This window comes from Phragmites australis, chromosome 13 (assembly GCF_958298935.1).
Source record: "Phragmites australis chromosome 13, lpPhrAust1.1, whole genome shotgun sequence".
Lineage (NCBI taxonomy): Eukaryota > Viridiplantae > Streptophyta > Magnoliopsida > Poales > Poaceae > Phragmites > Phragmites australis.
Genome location: NC_084933.1, coordinates 19053687 through 19074991, shown reverse-complemented (window position 1 = coordinate 19074991; position 21305 = coordinate 19053687). Strand labels below are relative to the sequence as shown.

General features: G+C 44.6%; 1 protein-coding gene across 2 annotated transcripts; it reads right to left on the bottom strand.

The window, feature by feature from the left end:
• Positions 1-12009: 12009 nt before the first annotated feature.
• On the bottom strand, positions 12010-20624 carry LOC133889812 (synaptonemal complex protein ZEP1-like). 2 transcript variants are annotated; one of them, XR_009903935.1, is made up of 19 exons: positions 20448-20624; positions 20302-20351; positions 18907-19114; positions 18707-18832; positions 18358-18456; positions 17382-18058; positions 17040-17288; positions 16842-16970; positions 16694-16762; positions 16488-16598; positions 15681-15788; positions 15496-15606; positions 15337-15423; positions 14020-14109; positions 13828-13920; positions 13612-13695; positions 13403-13539; positions 12889-12990; positions 12010-12297 (listed from the first exon to the last, which is right to left on the bottom strand). XR_009903935.1 is itself a non-coding variant. In XM_062330288.1 (19 exons), the coding sequence occupies exons 1-18, from the start codon at positions 20596-20598 to the stop codon at positions 12892-12894; spliced, it is 2604 nt and encodes an 867-aa protein (XP_062186272.1). In that variant the 5' UTR covers positions 20599-20624; the 3' UTR covers positions 12011-12297; positions 12889-12891. The 2 variants fall into 2 exon arrangements, 1 of the variants encoding a protein (XP_062186272.1); XM_062330288.1 differs by having other exon boundaries at positions 12011-12297; positions 13477-13539.
• Between the last annotated feature and the right edge of the window lie 681 nt (positions 20625-21305).

The window sequence follows — 21305 nt, the reverse complement described above, 5'->3', positions numbered from 1 at the left end:
AGCAGGCCGCCAACGGCTCACGAGAACAAAACTACTGGGAAAGCAGCAGCTGGCAAAAACAAGCGGCAGCTACACGACAACTGCACCATTGCAATCCAGACGGTGTACACAGAGATGTGCTAGGCATTTAGCTCCCCGACTGCAAATCTCCTTGGCTCGATTTATTCTTTTATTTTGAAAGTGTTTCGCGCAAGAAACTCGGGTTTGAATTCTATATGTGTAACTTTAAATGTTGTATTACGGATGTGCCAGTATACAAAGTATACGAAAGATATGAGAATGTAATGATAAAAAATATGTAAATTTTATTTATTCATATCGAAATCATATAATACAATTTATTTCATATATATTTTTACTCCACAACGCCCATACTATTTGACTATCTTATATTTTGGCGATTGCTTGATCTTGGTTCCTGGGGCTTCGTCTCTTCAGTTAATTATACCCGTCCTCGGGCTACCTCCGATTAAACTGCGCTTGTGGTCATCATATTAAGGTCATCTTCGAGTCTGTATGGCTGTAGTCATACGTAATAAAGACCAAGCAAAGTGATAACGTTAGAAATCAAAAGCAGTAAAGAATGAGATAACAGTCTAGCATGAGTTTTTTGGACTATTTATATATCTCGGGTCATCATCGGTCATGTATGGCCTCAGAATTATGTATGTATATAAGAAGAGGTGAATTAGGAGTGCAGCACGACATATAGCTTCTACCGGAAGGGGTAGCTTGACCACAACCAGTAATCCGACGTTGTGCTTGACTCACTAACCCCCTCTTCGGCCCTCGGACTTGTCCTATCAACCGACCGAAGGCAACAAGCCATACAGGCAAAAGAGCCACAAAGGCGGGGTAATCACTATGGGCCACGTAGACTCCAGCCACGAGGGGATTCTATTCTTTCTAACAAGCGTCATCGTGTGACTACACAGGCGCTATACCACAAAGGCAGGGTGATAACACGTGAGCCACAAAGGCATCAACCACAGAGGTAACATATTCTTTGTAACTAGCATCAAAATCAAGTGATCACAGCAAAGGGATACCAATAAAAGACCCTCTCATCAATCTTCAACATCATGCTGATAGCAATGTGGCTAGAGGGTGTCAAAATAACCCTATCTACACTATTCAGCATCCAGTAATAACAAAGGGCAACAAGCACTAGCAGCCTCATCTCACAATGAATAGCATAAGCCAGGGACACTCGGTGCCAAGCAACCACAAGCTCAATATTGAAGATGATCATAACCTGCAGTAGAGGTAATAGAACAACAATCCACCAGGACCATAACCGAATTACTGATGGATCAACTAGAGGGCAAGCACATCAGCGCCCATCAAGAACAAACGCAACCCAGCGCTTCAACAACGCGTGGCCGAAGCCCGAGCTACGACGACATATGGCTGGAGTGCGAAGCTTCAACAGCGCACGGTCGGAGCCCAGTGCTACAACAGCACACGACACAAAGAGTAAAGGGCGGTCGGGGCTTAAACAGCATAACGACATACTCAAGCGGTGTGACGGTAAGCACAAAACATAGACGAAGCCAAGATAAATCACAACGACCAACTAAAGCACAACACGAGATTCCATAGCATGACACCGACACTGTCAGAGGCTTGTCGACTTGGCAATGGCCAGGGGTCGAGCTGAGCATGGTGCAATAACGGCCGACGGCCGGCGGTAGCACCATAGCATGAGGACCGGGGACAAGCAGGAGCACAACAAAAACTATAACCATCACAGGCATGACACTATGGCCAGACACCACTGCGAGCATATGGGAGGAGGGGATCATGGTTGGGCCGCACCTCGGGTTGGATTCATGGTGGTGATGCGACAGATCGATGGTGCGCTCCAATCGGAGGTGATGCGGTAAGGACATGGAGACGGTGAATCACAATGGAGCTTCCACGTGGTGTGCGGGCTGGAGGGGCAACGACGTCTATGTGGCAAGACGGCGGCGGTGACAGACTCTCAGCGCAATAGGGCTTCTGCTAAACTCCCCAAAGATTTTTCCTCTCTACCGGGCATCCCTCCCTGCCTTTTATAGAGGCGACCCGGGGTTCCCACGTGCAGAAATGGATCGAGGCAGTCTAGATTTGGGGGAAGGGATAGAGACGGGGAAGAGATAAGCACGAGCGAGCCCAGAGAGGGTGCAGTGCATGCAGAGCCAGGGCAGCACGCTCGGGCAGAGCCAGGGTGGCGCGCTCGGATGGCTCAGGCCTAGGGAGCAGAGCGACGACGCGTGTGGGTGGCTCGGTCCTAGGGAGCGATGCGGCGCGGGGCAGGAGCTGCAGGTGAAGGCGGCACAATTTGGCGGATAGGCATGGGAGCGGCGTGACTCGGGGAGGAGAAGAATAGGGGCGCCCCTAGGGCTGGCTTGGGATGAAGGAGGAAAAGGAGAGGGGAACGGGCCTTGGACCATCTCAGTGACACGGGAGAGGAAAGAAGGCTTGGCTGGCCAAAATGAAAAAGGCTGGTCGAGGCTTTCTCTCTTTTTTATGTATATGTGTATATATGTGGATCGCACATATATACGATAAAGTGTCATTGTACAAATGCCCCCCCACCAAGTTGAGCACGCATGAGGAAAATGAGCAAGGCTTGACTTGATGCACAAAAACTTGAAGGAATAAAATAGTTGTCAAATATCACCCTAGAGCTTTTCGCTGCGTCTGCTTTGCAGATCCAGCCAGCGATGATCATCTTGACTTGCGGCGGAAAGACACACTACTGCTCAAAGGAAACATATCAACTCTACTATGACCTTGGGTGGTTACTGCACAGTATCGTTGAAAAGGGTTTGACTCTGTTGTGACCTTGTGAGGCACCAGCCAGCATTGTCATAGAAGACAGAGGACTCTACTGCGACCTTGGGAGGTGCCAGCTAGTGAATACCTCTTAAGAAATATTTTGTCAACTCTATTGCGACATGTAGCAGCTATAGTGCTAGCCAATAAGGTTGAAGGGTTTCACAGCTCGACGTGAACCGCACTGGCACAATTCACTACTCTTGATAATCCTCAGTTGTGGTGAAGCTCAGCACCACCTCTGAAGTGATTCTTGACTCCACTGCAACCATGGGATGCACCAGCCAGCATAGTCGAAGAAGGTGACTAATTACACTATGACTTGGGAGGTGCTAGGAAGTGTTGTTGAACAAGGGTATGTGACCCCACTGTGACCTTGAGAGGTGCTAGCGAGTGAAGGTATAGAATGAATGATTGATTCCATTGCGACCTTGGTAGGTGCCAGCCAGTGAAGGCGAAGACTTCGCAGATCCATTAAACATAAAGTTGGCGTAGTTCTCTGCTTCATTGAGGGTAAATAGAGCGAGATGCAATAGCTATGAGAAAATGGTTAAATGATAATAGGAGGGGAAATGCATACTAATAGCCCTGATTGATGCATTTGATGTTGAAATATAATCTTTTCTTGTGTCACCAAGCTATGAGGTGACCCCAAGACATAGTTACAAGAGAGTCTTTCCTCCGAAAATGATGAAGAGTCATAGCAGTTGCTTTTAATTGGCACTTGAGTGTATGTGTGAAGAACACATGTTTGAAAGTATTTCTAAAAACAGTGGGGGTTCCCCAAAACTATCTCCTCGACTAGAGCACGCTAACAATTCTGTACTCCCTAGGGGGCTGTATTTGTGAGTGGCACGGATCGAAGATGGGTATGGAGCAAGCTATGGCATTGTTGCCTCCATTTTCTGCAAGGGTGGTGGAAGACGGTCACTCTCTGGTATTCGCAGTCTTCGTGCCACCTATTGGTAATAGCTTTACTTGCAGATTAATTGGCTCTTCTCCCTTAACGTTGGGAGGGCTTTGACTTGATGACACCTTCAGTTGGGTGTTTTGAACATTGGTTGACCTTCATCGGGCCTTTGAGTTTACTTGAACTTGATCTTGAGGATGCGGATGCCTTTGAGATTCCACCATCCACGCTCTGTGTCACTAAACCTCGCGGGCAACTTTATTGTAACAAGGCCCTTGTTTCTATCACACCAGGGTGGCAAGAAGCTGCACACATACCTATGACTTATGTCGGGAAGGTAGCCCTCTCTTGCTCTTTTCATACAGTAGCCCTCAAGTGATTTTGTGCTGGGGTGGAAGAGTACAGGATTGACGAACAACTGGTCGCCTCGAAGGCAGAATGAGTCACCCTTGACACCCATTCGACCAGCCTGCGAATAGAAGCGAGGAGGCGGCTGACCAGAGCAAGCAAGTCGGGGGCTGCCACGGACTCCTCAACCGGCGCCACAGGGACCAGAACCGCCACCGATGCTCCAGAGGGCAAAGCCAGAGCTGGCGGAGACACTGGGACGTCCTACGGGGGCGTCGAAGGAGGAATTGTGACAGGAGGCGCAGGGGCTACCACGGGCCTACGGCAAACAACAAAATCACTGAATCAGGAAGGAAAGGAAATCCAAAGCATCTATACCTACCCAAAAAAACTTACTGTGGCGGGGGGGGGGGGGGGAGCTAAGCACAACTCTAGTCCTCACAAAGCAGCCGGACCGACCGGTCGGGGAAGACAACCACGCTAGGGGTCCGCTAGTACTCGGGGTTCTTTAAGCACGTTTGGACTCCTCCGCGGTGGACGGGTCCTCCGCCAGCCTCTTCTGTGCAGACGCTTGTTCAACGATGGTCTGGTCGCAAGGTCGCTGATTAGACCTAGCCAGGTCGAGGTAGGCCTGGCCTGTTCGGGTCTGGTCGCGGGGCACCGGGTCTTGGCGAGTCGGGTTAGGGCACTACAGGTCGACCTCCTACTGACCGGCACTACTCACGGAGCTACTACCCGCAATCGCCGCCTGACCCCGAGTAGACGGGTTGCCTCCCAACCTAACGGGTTGGTGTCGCGACCAGGTCAGTGGGCATCTGGGGCAGAAATAGGCTACGGCGAGGACTGGCGGCCCTCGCGTTCAATCTCCTGGAAGGCCTCCTCGACCTCATCGACTATCGGCCGCAATATATCTACCTTAGGGAGACGCTGGAAATAACTCGGGCCATGAGACCATGGCCAAGGAAAATGCTCGAGCAAGAAATTTTGAAAAAATGCTAAACATACCAGTCTCACCCGAGCCCTCTCTAGCAGGGGAGCTCATATAGGGGGACACATGAAGGGCCACCCTTCCTGGCGGTCGCCGCCATCAGTGACCTGACTCGCAGGTCGATGACCTCGTCTAGAAGATCTGATCAAAGGGAATAATGGCATAGGGACGACTATGATGTTACCTACGGAGATCTCCCGGGTATCACTCCCGGTATACAGATATACCGGGTGGGCTCTCCACCGCAGGGGACACAGCCTACGCTTGATGAAGTCACAGAAGACGTCCGACCCCGACAGGTCGGCTTCTGCAAGAGTCTTGATCCGACCAACAAGGAGCAGCAGTTCGGCGGTCGGCTTAGGGGAACTCTCCCAACTCTCCGCAAGACGTGTTGGTGCCTCTGGCACATGGAGGCTGTTCAGGGAGTCGTCTGTCATGAGGTAGAACCATTTGTCCCTCTAGCCCGACCACGATGATTTTAGGTTCATCTCCAGATAGGAGCTCGTGATATCATCACAGAGACGAAAGCAGCAGCTCCCAGTGGCCGGCCTAGGCTGCACTTGGATCATGTAGAAAAACCGGAAGAGATCAAGACATGGCTCGATCCCTATGAAGTTTTCGCACATGTGAGCAAAGATGCTCAACATGATGATGGAGTTGGGGTTGAGGTGGAGGTGACATATGTCGTAGAATGAGATGATGGTAGTGAAGAACTCAGAAAAGGAGGGGATGAGACCCTCCAGGAAGAACAAGGCGAAGATCACGATCTCCCCCTGGCGGGGAGCAGGGACATCCCCCCCCCCCCCAAGGTGATATCCCGAAGACAGGTGGCGCAGAAGCAGGCGATTCTTGTACATTTGCTTCAGCTTCGTGGCAGTGCACTTTGACTTGGGGAATTTAGGCTCCTTTCCGATGCTCAGCGTCATGGGAGCTCAACGGTGGTTTTCTCAGGAAAGACGGGATGTGGTTGGGGGCGATGGGCTTTGGCACAGAAACTTGGAGTGCGAAGGGGTTTCTACCTTTCAATTTATAAGATCGACTCGGTCCCGTTGCCTCAAAAATCGACGGTCGTCAAGGTTTCTCTCCCCCACAATCTCTCTCTTTCTTTCTCTCTCTCTCTTTCTCTCTCTCTCTCTCTATGGAACCTCCCCTCAGGATGCAGTTTCTTAAGCCAGACACAGTGGTGGACCATGTCGCCGACCAGTCCCTCGGTAAAGCTCTTATTCACCCAGGGCCCAAGTGGTACGACTAGGCCCGACCACAACATGACGAAAAACAGCTCAGATCATCACATCCGCGAGGGAGCTTGGGGGCTATTGTCGATGTAAAAAATATAGAGATCCCCCACCAGGAAGGCCTGCAACGGTCAGCTTTGGGCAGTATCCACTTTCATTCTTTGACCCATGACCCCCGCACGACTAGTCGAAGAATACACAAGATGTAGGGCTATTACCTCACGGGGGCCTGAACCTGGATAAATCTAGTGTTCTTGAGCAACAAACACACACACATTCCATAGGCACACCCAGAACGCCGATCACGCACCCACTATCCAGCATACTCCAAAATCATTGTCAGGGATTTACCCTCGAGAGCGTTGAGGATGAGAGCGCGTGTCTTGTGGTTGCCGAGAAATTGTTGCTCAAGACGAAGCCACACCTACCTAGTAGTGGTGTTCAGGACCATTATGATCTCAAGAAGTTCGGGAGAAACCATGGTGTAGATCCACGAGTTCATGGTACAGTCCATGCGGCGCCACTCCTCGTCGTCTAGAACGTCGTTTTAGAGGACGTGGTCAGCAAGAATGTACTTGTCGAGGGTGTTGAGGAAGAGGCCGCGCCAGCAGCTATAGTTGGTGGAGTTGGTGTCGAGGATGATGGGGACCATTGCACGATGACGGCCTGTGCGTGTAGGGCCGCCGTGGAGTTGGCGAGCTCGAGGGCACAGGCGGTCGTGGCCTTAGCGTCGAGGCGACGTTGCTCCTCCAGGCATGCGGCCTCGGTGTGGGCGGCCTCAACGCGGCGCTCGGCCTCAGCACGACGTGCGGCCTTGGCGCGCGCTCAGCCTTGGTCAGAACCATGGCAATGAGTGGAAGAAAGACAAGGAAAGGGCAAGAAAGCGTGCAGAGAGAGCACGACGAAGTGGAAAGTGGACGTCTCGTGCAGGAGAGCAACGAGACGGGGAAGAGGACCGGCGAACGAATGTCACTAGCGAATGTTTAGAGGGGCAGAAGCAAGGTCGCAAAAGCGAACCTATCTGATACCATGATAGTGGAATGAATCACACAATCTTTGTTGATTGAATATTTAGAGTTACAACCTACAAATATATACCACTCAAGGTATCACGCAAAAGAGTGTGAACACACCGTACATGCATTCATGCATGCATGGGAAGATATAAAAAGACAGAAATCAAAGAGATGCTCGTGTGGACGGGTAGGAAGAGTGTGAACACGTCATGTATGCATTCATGTATGCATGTGAAGATGTAAAAGAGGGAAGTCAAAGAGATGCTTGTGTGAACGGGCAGGAAGTCTAACAGGTGGGATAGGTCTTTCACTAAACCACAGGAAAACAAATTAATCTGCTAGCTGCTAGCTTCTAGCTATACTTCCCTATGGAAGTGGCACAGAGTAGCACCGGCATAGAACAAATTAAAGGAGCTACGTTAGGTGACTATGGTTGTTGTTGGTAGTTGACTGTATGAAAATTGTTGGCTAGAGTGGATAATTACAGGAGTTGCTAAGGTTATCATGTGATGTACTAGTCAACTAGTGCCATGAACGTTAGCCAAATAAAACTATAGGGCGTACTAGACATGTGACATGCATGTAACACACCGGGGACCACCATAAGTTCATAGTACTACCAACCTACCTATAGGCCCGCCAAGTAAGAAAATTTCGACAACACCTCCTCTATAATTTAATGTTTAACTGACACCTCAACACATATGGATAGATAAGAAACATCACACTAACATTATATCAAACATTCTAGCAACGGAGGACAAGACTCGATCATACATCACCACCACAATGATACACACATATAACAAAATGACTAAACGTTGCCAAGTTGACATTATAACACAGCTGTTGATGACACAGGAACCAGGGGTCCCCGAGTCCTGAGGCCAGACTAGCAGGTTGCCACGTGGTGACCTCCCGCGGGGATGATCTCCCCGAAGCGCGAGAAGGCTAAGTCCCGGGAGAGGGAGCTCGGGGCCATGAACAGTGGTCCCCGAGTACCTGAGTTCTCCAATGATCTGCGAAGACCAAGTGCCAGGAAGAGAGTGCTCGGGGTCATGAACAGTGGCCCCCGAGCACCCAAGTCCCCCGACGACCAGAAAAGCTGAGTCCCGGGAAGGGTGTGCTCGGGGCTGCGAACAGTGGCCCCCGAGCACCCGATTACCCCGAGGACCCAAAGAAGGTAGTTCCGGGAGAGAGTGCTCGGGGCTGCAAACAGCAGCTCCCGAGCACTCGGTTCCCCGAGGATTTGAACAGTCAGTTCCGGGAGAGAGCGCTCGGGACTGTGAACAACGTTCCACGAGCATTCGGTTCCCCGACGGCCTAAAAAGTCCTTCGTCGGTGGCCCCCACAGAGGCCCAGCGATGAGGTGTCAACCAGTGAAAGGCCAAATACCGCATTTAAGAGGGCGCATGGCCTGTCACTTCCAACTGCTCCTGCCACGCTCGGTGTCAGCCCCTACCACGGTTTGGCAGAGAGGCGTGGGGATATTTAATGCATGGGTCCCATCCCGCGTCATCCGGCGCGCCTCGGGATAGCATCACGAGGCCCAAAGCACCCCGCCTGCCGCCCTGCTGTGTCAGGCGAACAAGACCGGGCGGGCACGCCAAGCTGCTCTGTGGCTGCCCGGTGGGCCCTCTCCGCGGCGCCCGTTGCTAACGCCATCATGACGACCGAGACCGGGCGGGGGGGGGGGGGGTATTTTCAACCCCGCCGTCACTTCGCGCAGCAGCCCATAATGACTGCTTTTCCATTTATGGTGCCTTGGAACTCGTGCCCTCCCTTTAGGGGCACGCTACCGTCGACGAGTATTTAAGAGAGCCGGTGGGCACGGCCGAATGGAGACTCAGATCCAGCTCTTTGACTCTCTCTCTCTCGGACGGGAACGAAGACCGAAGACAGAAGAGCACCACAGTACAAGCACAGAAGCTGAGACCACCGAAGAACAAGGAGCTCGAAGCTCTAGGATAGACAAATATTCTTGTAACCAGCAACATCCCTGAGAGACATTCTCAGTGCATTTATAGTATCCACACAGGAGTAGGGTATTACGCTCAGTGCGGCCCGAACCTATCTAAAAACCTTCAGTGCATTTACTGCATTCTGCATTCGATCATCTCATTCCACTTGCCATCGTATTTACGCCCATTTACTTCACCTGCAAACAGATTCAGAATCATCCCCCCAGCCAAATCTCAAATGGGTCCCTCCGGATCCCTACTTTAGGAGTTCACCCTCCGACAATAGCTAAACAAAAGATGGAAGTGAACATGCAAAAGAAGTGTTGTTACCCATCTCTATGTCTGACGGCTCAAGACAAACATGGGGAGAGAGATAAAGCAATGAGATGGAAATCTTAGCAAGTAAATTGCTATAACGAGCTATTTAAACCATAAGTTTATTTAAGTACCAGTTTAAATATATCTTGGTTTTATTACCATTAAGAACATTGTATAAAACTCAAGTTATAGATAGCATCACCAAATCAAGTACCATACTAAAGCGTTTTATGGTTCAAGATTAGACATAAGTATTTTATAGACATCTTATTTGAATTACCTAAAACTACTCCTACGGAGATATGTGGGTGCAACATCATCATAATTATAAGGCACATGTCTCATTTATATTTCATATTATCCTACCACATCTTAGATCATAAGGTATTTTTGAACCACATTAAAAATCATAAGACAACAAAGATCGACTCCACATGGTTAAACAATTTATAGTCACATACTGTGAACAAGTACAAAAACTATTCAAATAACTAACATGTGATACCTCATTCATAATTTCACTGCAAAAGTGCCATTGTATTGCAAAGATGCATTCGTTTCATAATCCCAATGCAAAAATGATAATGCATTACAAGGATGTATATGAATATACATGACATGCTCTTCCTTACCCTTACCCCTTCTCAGGTAACATAAGGGTGTGTGTCGTACTCCTTCTCAGTTAATATATGACGTTGTACCGGTACGGTTACTAATGCTTCACGACATAACTTCCAATGTATGATATACGCATGACATGCTTCGTACATAATTAAACAACACAACTTCCAGCATACTTATATACTTCATGAATTTTCAGATGAATAATATGATGATTGAGGAATCATATAAACTTCAGACAAGGTAAACAACAAGTAACATGTGCAAATCCAGTTCATTGGAATATATGTATGTGATGCAATTAAAAAGATGAAGGTAATCTAATAGCAATATAAAACTAGGTTCACTTGCATAAGGGTGGCTAAGAAAGTGCATAAGAAATACTCTATTTTAACAGTACTCCGCATTACATATTCTAAACTCTATCTTCCATGGGAATGAGATGCATGCAACCATCCTCATCTATGCAAGACATTATAAATGTATGCATCTCAAATGTAAATGTTATGCACATGACATATTGTATATGACAACTATAAATGATGTACAATTTGGACTTTAACAATTTCATACGTGAAAGACGAGTAGTAATTACGATAAATACTTAACTCATATTTAACTTCAAGAAGATCATTTAAAGTAGTAATTACACTAGACTAGAAAGAAACTCGTCATATTCCGATTATTAAGAGCATGTGTGCTTCATTTTAAAGGTGGATACAGTAAAAACAACAAGTTATAGCTGTAGCAACCACTACTATGTTTACTTGCCTCATTACCATGAACGGTGAAGAAAACTAATCCCATGAAATCCCCTTTCTCCCCTTCTTCTCCTCCTCCTCCTCTACTTCCTCCTCCTCCTTTCTCCCTTTTTCTTCCTTCCTTTTCCTCTTATTCCTTCTTTTTTTTCCCTCTTCTTCCTTCTTTCTTCTCTCCCTTCTCCTTGCTCCTTGGCTCGGTTCCCCTTGGCCTTGACTAGCTAGCGACACGCGGTGACGGCGCGACGCAACGCGGCCGGGAGGTGACGCAATCAACAACACAGCTAGCGGTAGGACAACACTGGGCGGCGAACAAACGGTGGCGGCTAGGTTTTGGGGCGCAAGCGGGTGGCATCTAGACGAGAATGGGTGGGATCGGGGTGGCTGATCCCCACCCCAGCCTTATCCTCTCTTTCTTATTTTTATTTTAAACTCAGGGTACTACAATGCATGCATGCAAGGTTTGACTTTGAGATGGTAGCAAAATCCAAGGTGCTGATATACTGCAGCCAGGCGCCTGACGTGGAGGATTGCTAGGAAACAATGTACTACTGTGATTGCAAGGAAACAATCTAATCATTTTATTAGCTAATTAGCTGGTTCTTCACAGCTACAAGGCAGGTGATGAGCATGGGCACCGTCAGCTCTCCGCCGTAATCTGCAGCTGAACTGTCATTCGCCACCATGACGCTTCTTTCGGCCATCTCTTCCTTCTCAGATCGCCTCCTCCCTGAGGCTGCCTGTACTTAAAAAAGCCGCTGAGGAGGTGTAGCATGAAACACCTGCTGATTAAAGCACACAAGTCACCCCTTTTGGGCGCAATGACGCGCTATAAGTCTGGCTAAGTATTGGGATTTGGGACCGTTCCTGGCATGTATACCAAGAGGGGAAGTTGAGCTGTACTAGCGAATTCTCTCACCGATTGCATTCATTCACTCGGCTAAGCCTTGTGGACAAAGGCACTTCGCATAACTCAGCACCTCAGCAAACATAACAATCCAACAGAATACATCCATAGCGTTTATGAACAGCAAGCCACCAACTAGTGGGAGAGGGTTCAGTGAATTTCAGTTAGTCCATAGTTTGTGGCATGTACAGTTCATTTACAAATTCACACCCACATACGGGACAATCGTGATGTTTATTGTCGTAGCAGTGTTCCAGATACATCACAGTTAACAGTAGTCATATGAACACTAGGATGGTTAGATGCCCAAACCAGGGCAAGGCTGCAGAATCTTGATTCAACACGATGGCAGTAGGTGATTTTGCATTCCAGATTTCGTCATCATACTTGTAGAGATCATAGCTCCAGGTGTGAGCTGCAAGATGAGACTCGATTTTCAAATTCACGAATTTAAAGATACTTATCCTCTGAAGTATAACCCATAATGGATAGCGGCATCCAATATGTAGATGCAGTGTTTTAGTTCCGGACTAAAATATGGCAAACTGATGGTAGTAAACATATCATATGCATCCAGGCTAGCTAGATATTGACCGTCACATTGAGGGTTTCAAGAAAAAGTTTTGAACAAAACCTGTGTAATATTGACAGCATTTGTTGATCAAACTGTTCGCACTAACCAGCCTGGAATAGACGCTAATCCCAAACCATGAACTAAACTTAGTGGAAACAGGTAAAATTACCCGGGGGGGGGGGGGGGGTGGGGGGGGATGCGTTCTAGACTCAGCAAGATTCCAAGTTATATTATGGTTTCTAAACCATGGTTACGGGCAGCTCAACAGCTCTAGTTGAATTTAGACTCGACCTTAATAGTTAAAATGCAAGTCCCAGGTTGAGATCAGAAGTAAATAAATGTAACAATATTGGACGTATGCAACATTGCATCATATACTAGCACACTACTGCCTAAAAAGTATTATCTGCCAAGGGGGGAACAAGATATTACCTTCTAGTCAAAAGCGTAAGGGTCGTCAGCATATGGATTCAAGGAGCCCTCGGAGAACAGTTCACCAATGTTTGCAGGATGGGCATGGGATCCTGCAGCAACCTGCAGAATGCAGCGCGTAAGTGTCAAAGTGATCATGTTCTGAATATTTTGCGCTTGGACAATTTCTGATTGGATTCTGTTACATGATCAAACACAATATAAAGCAGAGCCTAGGTTAATACTTGGTTTGTAAGCAATCTCATCAAAATACACCGCCACCTTGCCAAGTATCATGCTTTCCACATGCTGAAGAGTTGTTAAGTATGCCGTATGATGTTGAATAGCAATGTGCTTATGAAACCGACTTTTGTGGAAATAGCAATTCTAGGACATTGTTTATTAGAACATGTTACAGTACAGATAAAATTTCTTTTTTTAAGGGAAAAAGATTTCTAATTTGACTAGAACTCCATTGTTGTAGATAAAAGCATCCATCTAATAAAACATAATACTAGATGGTGCAGTTTAAAACCTTCTTTGTGGACCTTTTCCATATGAATATGAAAAGAAAGTGAAGAAAATAGTTATACTGCACAGCCATCATACCTTTCTCATTTTTGTTACATCCTTGTCAGCAGCACTAGGCAATGCCTTCTGAGTATTTGCCTCCTAGAAAAATGAGAGAGAACATGGGTGAACAGATAGACAATAAAATGTAAATAACATAGTAAAAGCTCATACACCAAACATGAACGTGCTCCTAGTTTTCCTGCGCTTTGTGATTCTTCCATTTGCTGTCTCAACTTCATATTCATGGTGTGTTACCTATTTAAACAAAAATATGTCAGAAACCCATGCCATAGGATAACATGAACTTTGCATATTAGCTAATTCAAAAATGTAATCTGATCAATGCTAAAGAGATGAAAAATATAAGAAAATATATGGAAGAATCACCTTTCTATGTTTAGGAATATCCTGAGACCCTTTCTCTACCTTTCTCAGCATGTTTGAAATTGGTGATTGTAGAATTCCAGATAAGTTTACATCCTGGAACATAATAAAAGAAAACTCAAGTTCAAAGTCAGTTCAACTTTCTGGAATGAGTGTGCTGTGCTCAGTGTATCATTGAAAATAATGGCATCTTACCTTCCGCTTGGTCTCAGGACTTACCAACTGGAGCTCATGTTCTTTTCTTCCATATGGATCTCTCCTCTTCATCGAGGAAACAGAGTATTCCTGAAACAATTATGTATTTCATAAGGACTGAGTAACATGTACTAAACATAACTATGAGCTACATTAGAACGGAGAACCAACTAATGTCTCACTTAACAGGGAAAAGGCAAGATAGGAATTTGGACCATTAATCCATTAGCCTTGCTGCTCCCAACATAACGAAACTTGGTAAGCATTTTTTTTACACTGCTCAAGAAGCACTTTGACAAAATCTAGCAGGAAGCATTACCTGAGTATTTGGCATATTCTCTTACACATACAATTACTATCAAGCCATTTCCTGAGATATCTAATACAAATAGCTGGACCAAAATGCTTCTTTCATCAATTGTTCAGAAATAATAGTGATACAACGTTTAGAGGTTGAGAAAATTTTATGATCAAAATGACAAATATGAAAGACAGCTACTGGCACCTATAGAAAATACAGACATTGTATGACTAAGAAACATTATCTTCAGATTTTTGCAAGCATCAAACAGTAAATAATAAGGATTATAATTAAATGAACATTTAAACGTGCCAAAGCATCCCAGAGCAGAACAAAAGGGTTTGAAACCTACATGGTTTCCATAATTCCATGCATACAAATGAAAGAAAAGCTTACATTGCATTCAAACAGGGTGCACATCAAACTACTGCAGTACTTCCATGGAAGATATAAATTCAGAAATGGACCTGATAGTTAAGTATCTTTAATTTCTGTTTGAATTCGTGACTGCTCAGCCAAATCGAAAATTAAAATAGCATATTATTTCATGAATGCCATTGGATCATACATGGATTCCAAACCTCAATGCTACTTTAATAGGTATGGATGATTTATACATGCTTTTCCAAACAACATGAACTAAAAAGCATCGAAGCATGCAGTTAATCTTTTTGTATAAAATGGATCGTGCAATCCAATCAGAGTAAGGTATAGTGGTGTGCTAGTGTGGTACCATTTAAGTTATTGCAACAATTGCTTCCCTAAATGGGTGCAAAGTACTATGCGAGAATGTGAAACCCAGACAAAACATTTCCTGATTACTGTAGGACCTAGACAAAATACCTAATTGGACGAGTTACTCATTCAATGAGATTATCAGAAACATTAATAAGTGAGAACATATGCAACTACGTATTTCTGTTCAAGACTTACCATGCTACGCAATCAATACACTAAAACATAAAATATTTTGCATATGTGCATTGCTTAGATCAAACTTAGCGAGAAGACAGAACCTTCTTAGAGTTCACTTCTTGATCAACTTGTTGATTTTCTCCCATTACTTTCCACTGTAACTGTAACAGCGTTCTTTGCTTCTCCTCCTGCACCAAACAATGTTCAAGTATATTTTCAAGTGACTACCTTCAGAAAAACGAAAATATCAGAATCACTACCTTTGACTTCTGAAGCTCCAGTTCCTCCTGTAGCCTCTGGCATTCGTCCTCATGCTGCATCCTTAGTGATCTTATTTGAAGTTCATGTTCTTTTTTGAGCAATGACAGGCTCTACATTTTGTTACAAATTTCATTAGTATGGAAAACCTCCATGATCAAAGCATCTTCTGGAATTTATTACTGACCTCCCTCAATTCATTCTCAGCCTGAGACTGAATGCGCTGTAGTTCTTCTTTGTGATAAGCACGGAGAGTTGATTCTTTATGCTCATTATCGTGCTGAATTCTTGCCATCTGAAAGCAAGCAACCACTTTCATGGTCATTTCAGAAAAGTAACTGTGTAGCGTGCAGTGATATCCTAGTTCTGACAACATGTAAACAGCGATTGAACAAGATTTTATGTTTTAACTATCTGTAATTTACTAGTAATGCAATGTAGGTTCGTACATGATAGCAATAAGATTTTGGAAGTCTCAATATTCACAGGAACATAGGTTTACAGTGTTTTATCTGCTTTCTGTCTGCAAAAATGATATCTAAGCTGCTGCAAACTAAATGGAAACCAAAGTTCATTGAAGTCTCATATTTCGTTATCAGTATGCTATGAGCCTTGTGCCAGTTGAATATAATGTAAACCCTAAAGCACCTTGAAAGAATCTTCAAAGTCAATTAAACACTTCAGACTGTTTTGGTATGGCTTTCTTTATATTTACATGTCAAGACCATTTAGGTCAAAAAATAATAATTAAAAAACACCAAGGATGTCGGATAACATTTTGAGGTACTAAGCCTTTTTCAGCAGTGAGCATCATAAAAGAAAGTTTGAGGTTTAATTCTGTATCAAAGCTATCAGCAGCTGCTGAACTATTTGGCTTACTTTGTTCAAGTATTCCAGTACCAACATTTAGCATCATTCCATGGAATGGCACATACACCAAGAAAGAGTAAATTCATTTGTTTCAAATGAAGAAAGTCAAACTAGTTCTACTAACCATTTCTCCATGTTCCTCTTTAAGACGCATCAAATACGTCTCTGAGTCTTGCTTGTTCTCTGATATCTTTTCATTACATTTGTTTTCCATTTCCTGTATGAGCTTTTCTGCCTGAATTTTCAACATTCAGAAAAATTATAGCATAAGAATAGCATGAGCATTCCAGATTTAGAATAAAAAAACATGAAAGAAAAGAGTTAGCTTACCTTTTCTTTTTCGGCATTAGTGATTTCTATCTTTTCTAGTTCATATTTCTTACGGATCTCGTTGATCGCCTGCAAAATTCATTTGCAAACTGTCATTCATTTGTGATTGAGATGTCAAAGTGCTGCGAAATTAAAAGAAATGTAATACCTGGTCATTTTTGAGAGATAGCTCTTTCAAATGCTTGGATAGCTCTATCTGTTTGCCTTCAAGCATGAGATCATACTGTTTTTTTGCTTCAGTAAGTTGGCATTCTATTGCAGCAAGTGATGCTTCGACCTGGGCAGTGGATTGAAAAGGTTACAGACCATTACCTTATGAAATTTAAAAGATCTAATAAGCACAAACCTGTAATTTCTGTTCCTCCAAAGTCTGCTCTCTTTCTACGGAACAACTATACAGTTGCTCCTTCTCATCCAGAACGCTGCGGAGCTGTTTGACCTGATTCTCAAGTGTGTCAACCTGCTGGTCACGCTTAGCTATCTCTCCTTGCAGAGATTCGGCATTGTTAGATTTCTCGTCCATAATTGACTGCACTCGACCTAGAAGCTCCTGATTATCTGATTCTAGCTTCAAAATCTTTTGAAGCGACTCTTGCTGCAGATCCCGATATCATAAGGAAGCTTGCAGGTCACTAATTGTTTTTAAGTAGCAACTAATTTTCATAACTGGGGGAGATATTTGACAAACCTTGTGATTTTCAGCAAGGGTAGAATCTTCCAGTAACTTTAGAATTCGCCCTTGTAGTTCAGAAGCTGATTTTTCTAACCGATTAATGTTGGAGGCAGAAATTTCAGCTTCAGACTCTAATCTTCTGATCTTATCTTCAGCCACTTGGCACTCTTCTACATGTTGAACCATAACAATTTCTTGAGTTTTCTGCAACTCTATGATTCTGGACTTCAGTTCTTCAATTTCAATTTTGAGAGCATTGTTTTCTGATGTCAAATCTGCATATTGGTTTTGGAGATGTTCAAATTTGTCCTTAGAAGATCTTGCAATTAGGATTTGCTCCTCTTGGACCATTCCATAGAACCTCTCAAATGAAGAAAGCAGTCTAGAGACATGACTTGACATTGAGGCATGCTCTTTATCTAGTTCAGTTATTCTAGCCATAAAGCTCCTAAGCAATTCATTAAGATCCTTGTTGTCCTTGCATAGTTTTTCAATTTCCAGACGGCAGCCCTGATTCCTAAGCTCCAAGTCGTTCTTTTCACTTTCAGTGCTCGCTAGGTTTTCTTTCAGGCTAATGCAAACATCATCTTTTAGCTTCAGCTCTTGCTCCATGCATTGCAAGCGGGAGTCAAGACATATGAACCGGGATTTATTTTCATCAACTGAACCCTCCAACTGCTTGATGAGGAAATCTGCATATACAAATACAGTTATATTAATGGTAGTGGTTGGTACTGTTGCACTGCAGTCACACTCAAAGGAGCAGATGGAAATCATTGAATGATATGTCATTTTCCCAAACTCCCACCACAGTTTTGGAAATAAAATAACTGGGACTCAGTAATTTTACGGACTTCCTCATCGCAGTTTTAATTTACCAACAACTTGCTCATACTCAGCTACCTAGTTTCTATATATTCGTGATACAATTTAAGCATACGACCAATACCATTTCTGATTCATCATATGGTACAGAAACTCTAACTTATACCTTTTTCCTTTAAGGTGGTATCATTTGCATACAGCCGTTCCTTGTAACTCCGATCCATTTCTTCTTTCTCTTGTTTGATCTGCAACATCTCCTGTTTCCCTGAATTAACGAGGCATAAGACATCATTGTCACATTATTTGACAACTACTTAGCACATAGCACATTGCTGATCGTTTTATCTATCAACATATTATATTAATGTGAACAGAAGTATAGAACTTATGTACAGTTTATAGTGTCGAGTTACCAAGTTTTTTTTTAACTGTGTCGAGTTACTAAGTTGTCACAGATTCTAAAATGATTTGCAGTTAACTTGTACTGGTTGTGAATTGTGAAGAGACTGACCAACCTGAAATGATCTTTTGTTCTGCACACTCCAGCTTTGTTGATAAATCATGCAACAAGCAGTTGAACTCATCTAAAGATTTGGAATTCTTCCCTATCATCTTCTCAAAAAATTTCTTATCTTCCTCAGCTGAAAGTGTTTTTGTTTCACCAGTTAGATCTGAACAACAGGCGTGAATGAGTAAATGTCATCATAAACATTACCTCGTTCTGTATGACTAGCTAGCTGCTGCAGAGTTTCAGTCAGTTGATCGCACAAGGTCTTTGTTGAGGAGAGCTTCGAATCTAATCCCTGCCAGAGCTTCGAATCTTCAGTTTGCTTCACCTTGAACTTTACATTTTCGTTCACAGCTTGTTGAAGTTTTCCTTCTAAAAGGCTTATCTGTTCTGTTGCTCTTCTCAGTTTGGTATGCTGAATTTATATAAAGCCATAAGTATCAGTAATAAGAAATCCTGACAAAAACCAAACAAATATGTTGGTGTAGCAAAACAAGGATACATGGTGATGAACTCATTTAGTACTCAATCCAATTTACCCTATATACATAACAGCACCAGAACATTTGCAGCATGAAAGGTGGCTGCAGTAACGATATTACTGTGCCATTTTGAATTTGAAAGAACTATCTGCAATGAGCAAATGGTTTCTTATTGTAACAAAGCAGTGATTCTTAAAGGGCAATGTCGAATGTTTAATTACGCTCAGGACTATCCCTCTTGATGAACATACAGAACAAAATCCAGTGACAAATGAGAAGGTGGAATTTCGCTCAACTCCCAAATGTTTCAGAGAAACTACTTGGGGGAAACATCCCAGATTTTGCAAGTGAGCAATGTTCAGAGCTCTTTCACATGAGAAATGTGAACTTAAAAGGGAGCTAACATCCAGAAAATAATGAGAGTGACTCTATTGATACTGACAAAGCTTGCTAAACAGCATCCAATTACAACATTTCACAAGTGAAAGAGAAACGCTGCAAAGAGAGAGAGAGTAAAATCAATAGCTTCAGGCTAGCTATAACGCGTGAAGCCTTATAAGGATTTGAAGCTTGAGAGCTGCCTATAGTTTTTTTTTTCAAAAGGACGGCAAGAGAGTTGCTGAGGTATATTAGGAGAAAAAACAAGAAAGAACAAACAGTCTAGAGAGCTGCCTATAGTGGTTGAACATTTTTTTCTTCCATATTGGCATGATTAGATGGTTAGATAATGCAAGCCTACCGAGGTAGTTTAACAAGAAGTATACTGCATTTCATCTGTTCTGCCTGGAGCTGAAATCCGTAGCCCACAAAAAAATGATAGAATACCATAACAAGACTAAATTCGAAGAGTACCCATGTGTCTGACCACCACGGATGATACAACTGGGACACACCCATAACATAGAGCTTTGCAATTTTGACATTGATCAACCATTAGACAACTTTTCAGCTAGTAGCACCATCCAGACAGACACCAAATCTAAACCATGCCAAAACTAGAATAGTGACAGGACAAGTGGGATACAATTCGGGAACAACTTCAATTCATGCAATTGAATGGTGTGAACCATATTAATTTCAGCAAAAATCCCACAAGGCACAAAAATGTTGAGAAATATACCGCCATTTCTAGATCAGTCTTCACTGAAGCCTGCTCCTTGACCAATTTCTCTGCAGCCAAACAAAAATTCCAAGGGAAATCAATACAGCGCATAAAGTTAGACAGCCCTTCTCAAATCAAACCATGGGCAAAGACGAAATCAGAACCTGCCGTGATCTTAAGATTGGCGAAGCTCCCATACGTACTACCTCCAGCATCCGAGGAGGGCTTGGGGTTCGGGGCCTTCATGGCCATCGAGGTGGATCCGACAAGAGATCGGAACCCCTCAAGGCCCCTAAGCCCCGAGAGCTTCTGCATCCTGTCTACGAAACCCTAGATTTCACCGGAGGGGCCAAAGCCCTTTGAGTGCAACGAAGCCACGGAAAATGCATCAATTAACCATGCCCTAGAGAGTACGCCACTTACCGATCACGGCGTGGAGGGAGACTTGGGTGCGTCACCTCGCAACCGAAGCTTCGCCTCCCGAAGCTTCGAGAACCTTCGAGATGATTCGAAGCCGAAATGAAGCCAATCGAGTGAGCTCGGTTCAGAGCGCGTGAGCTGTGCACGAATTGGACCGAGAGCAAGCGGAGAGTTGAGGCCACTCACCGAAGAGAAACAACTCTGGAAAGTGCGGCTGCTTCAGCCCTGAATTCGCCTCCCGAGGATTCCAGAAGCTTCCAGAGAATTCGAGAAGTAAGCTAGCGATGTGAGTTCGAATCCGATCAGATAGGCCCAGTCCTTACCGAGTTCACGACGGCAGAGCGATTCCGACTCGGTGGGGTTCGGATTCTGTCGGTCGCCTCCAGAACCCTCGCGAGACTTCTAGAAGCGCCGAGAGAATTCTAGAGCGAGAGCGATCCGACGCGGAGGGGAAAGGAGGGGAGGCGAGACGAGGCGAGGCGAGGCGTTTGAATTGCCCGTTCGGCGCGTAGTCGAATTTATAGGCTACTGAGATGGTGAGGCTGGGAGAGACAACAACAGGGGCGACTGGGCGAGTTACGGTGATGGCGTGGCAACACGGC

Coding starts and splice junctions, on each gene's coding strand:
- LOC133889812 (XM_062330288.1), bottom strand. CDS start 20,598: ATGCAGAAGCTCTCGGGGCTTAGGGGCCTTGAGGGGTTCCGATCTCTT. Junction 20,352..20,447: donor CAATCTTAAGATCACGGCAG/GTTCTGATTTCG, acceptor GTTTGGCTGCAG/AGAAATTGGTCAAGGAGCAG. Junction 18,457..18,706: donor AGAACAAAAGATCATTTCAG/GTTGGTCAGTCT, acceptor TCGTTAATTCAG/GGAAACAGGAGATGTTGCAG.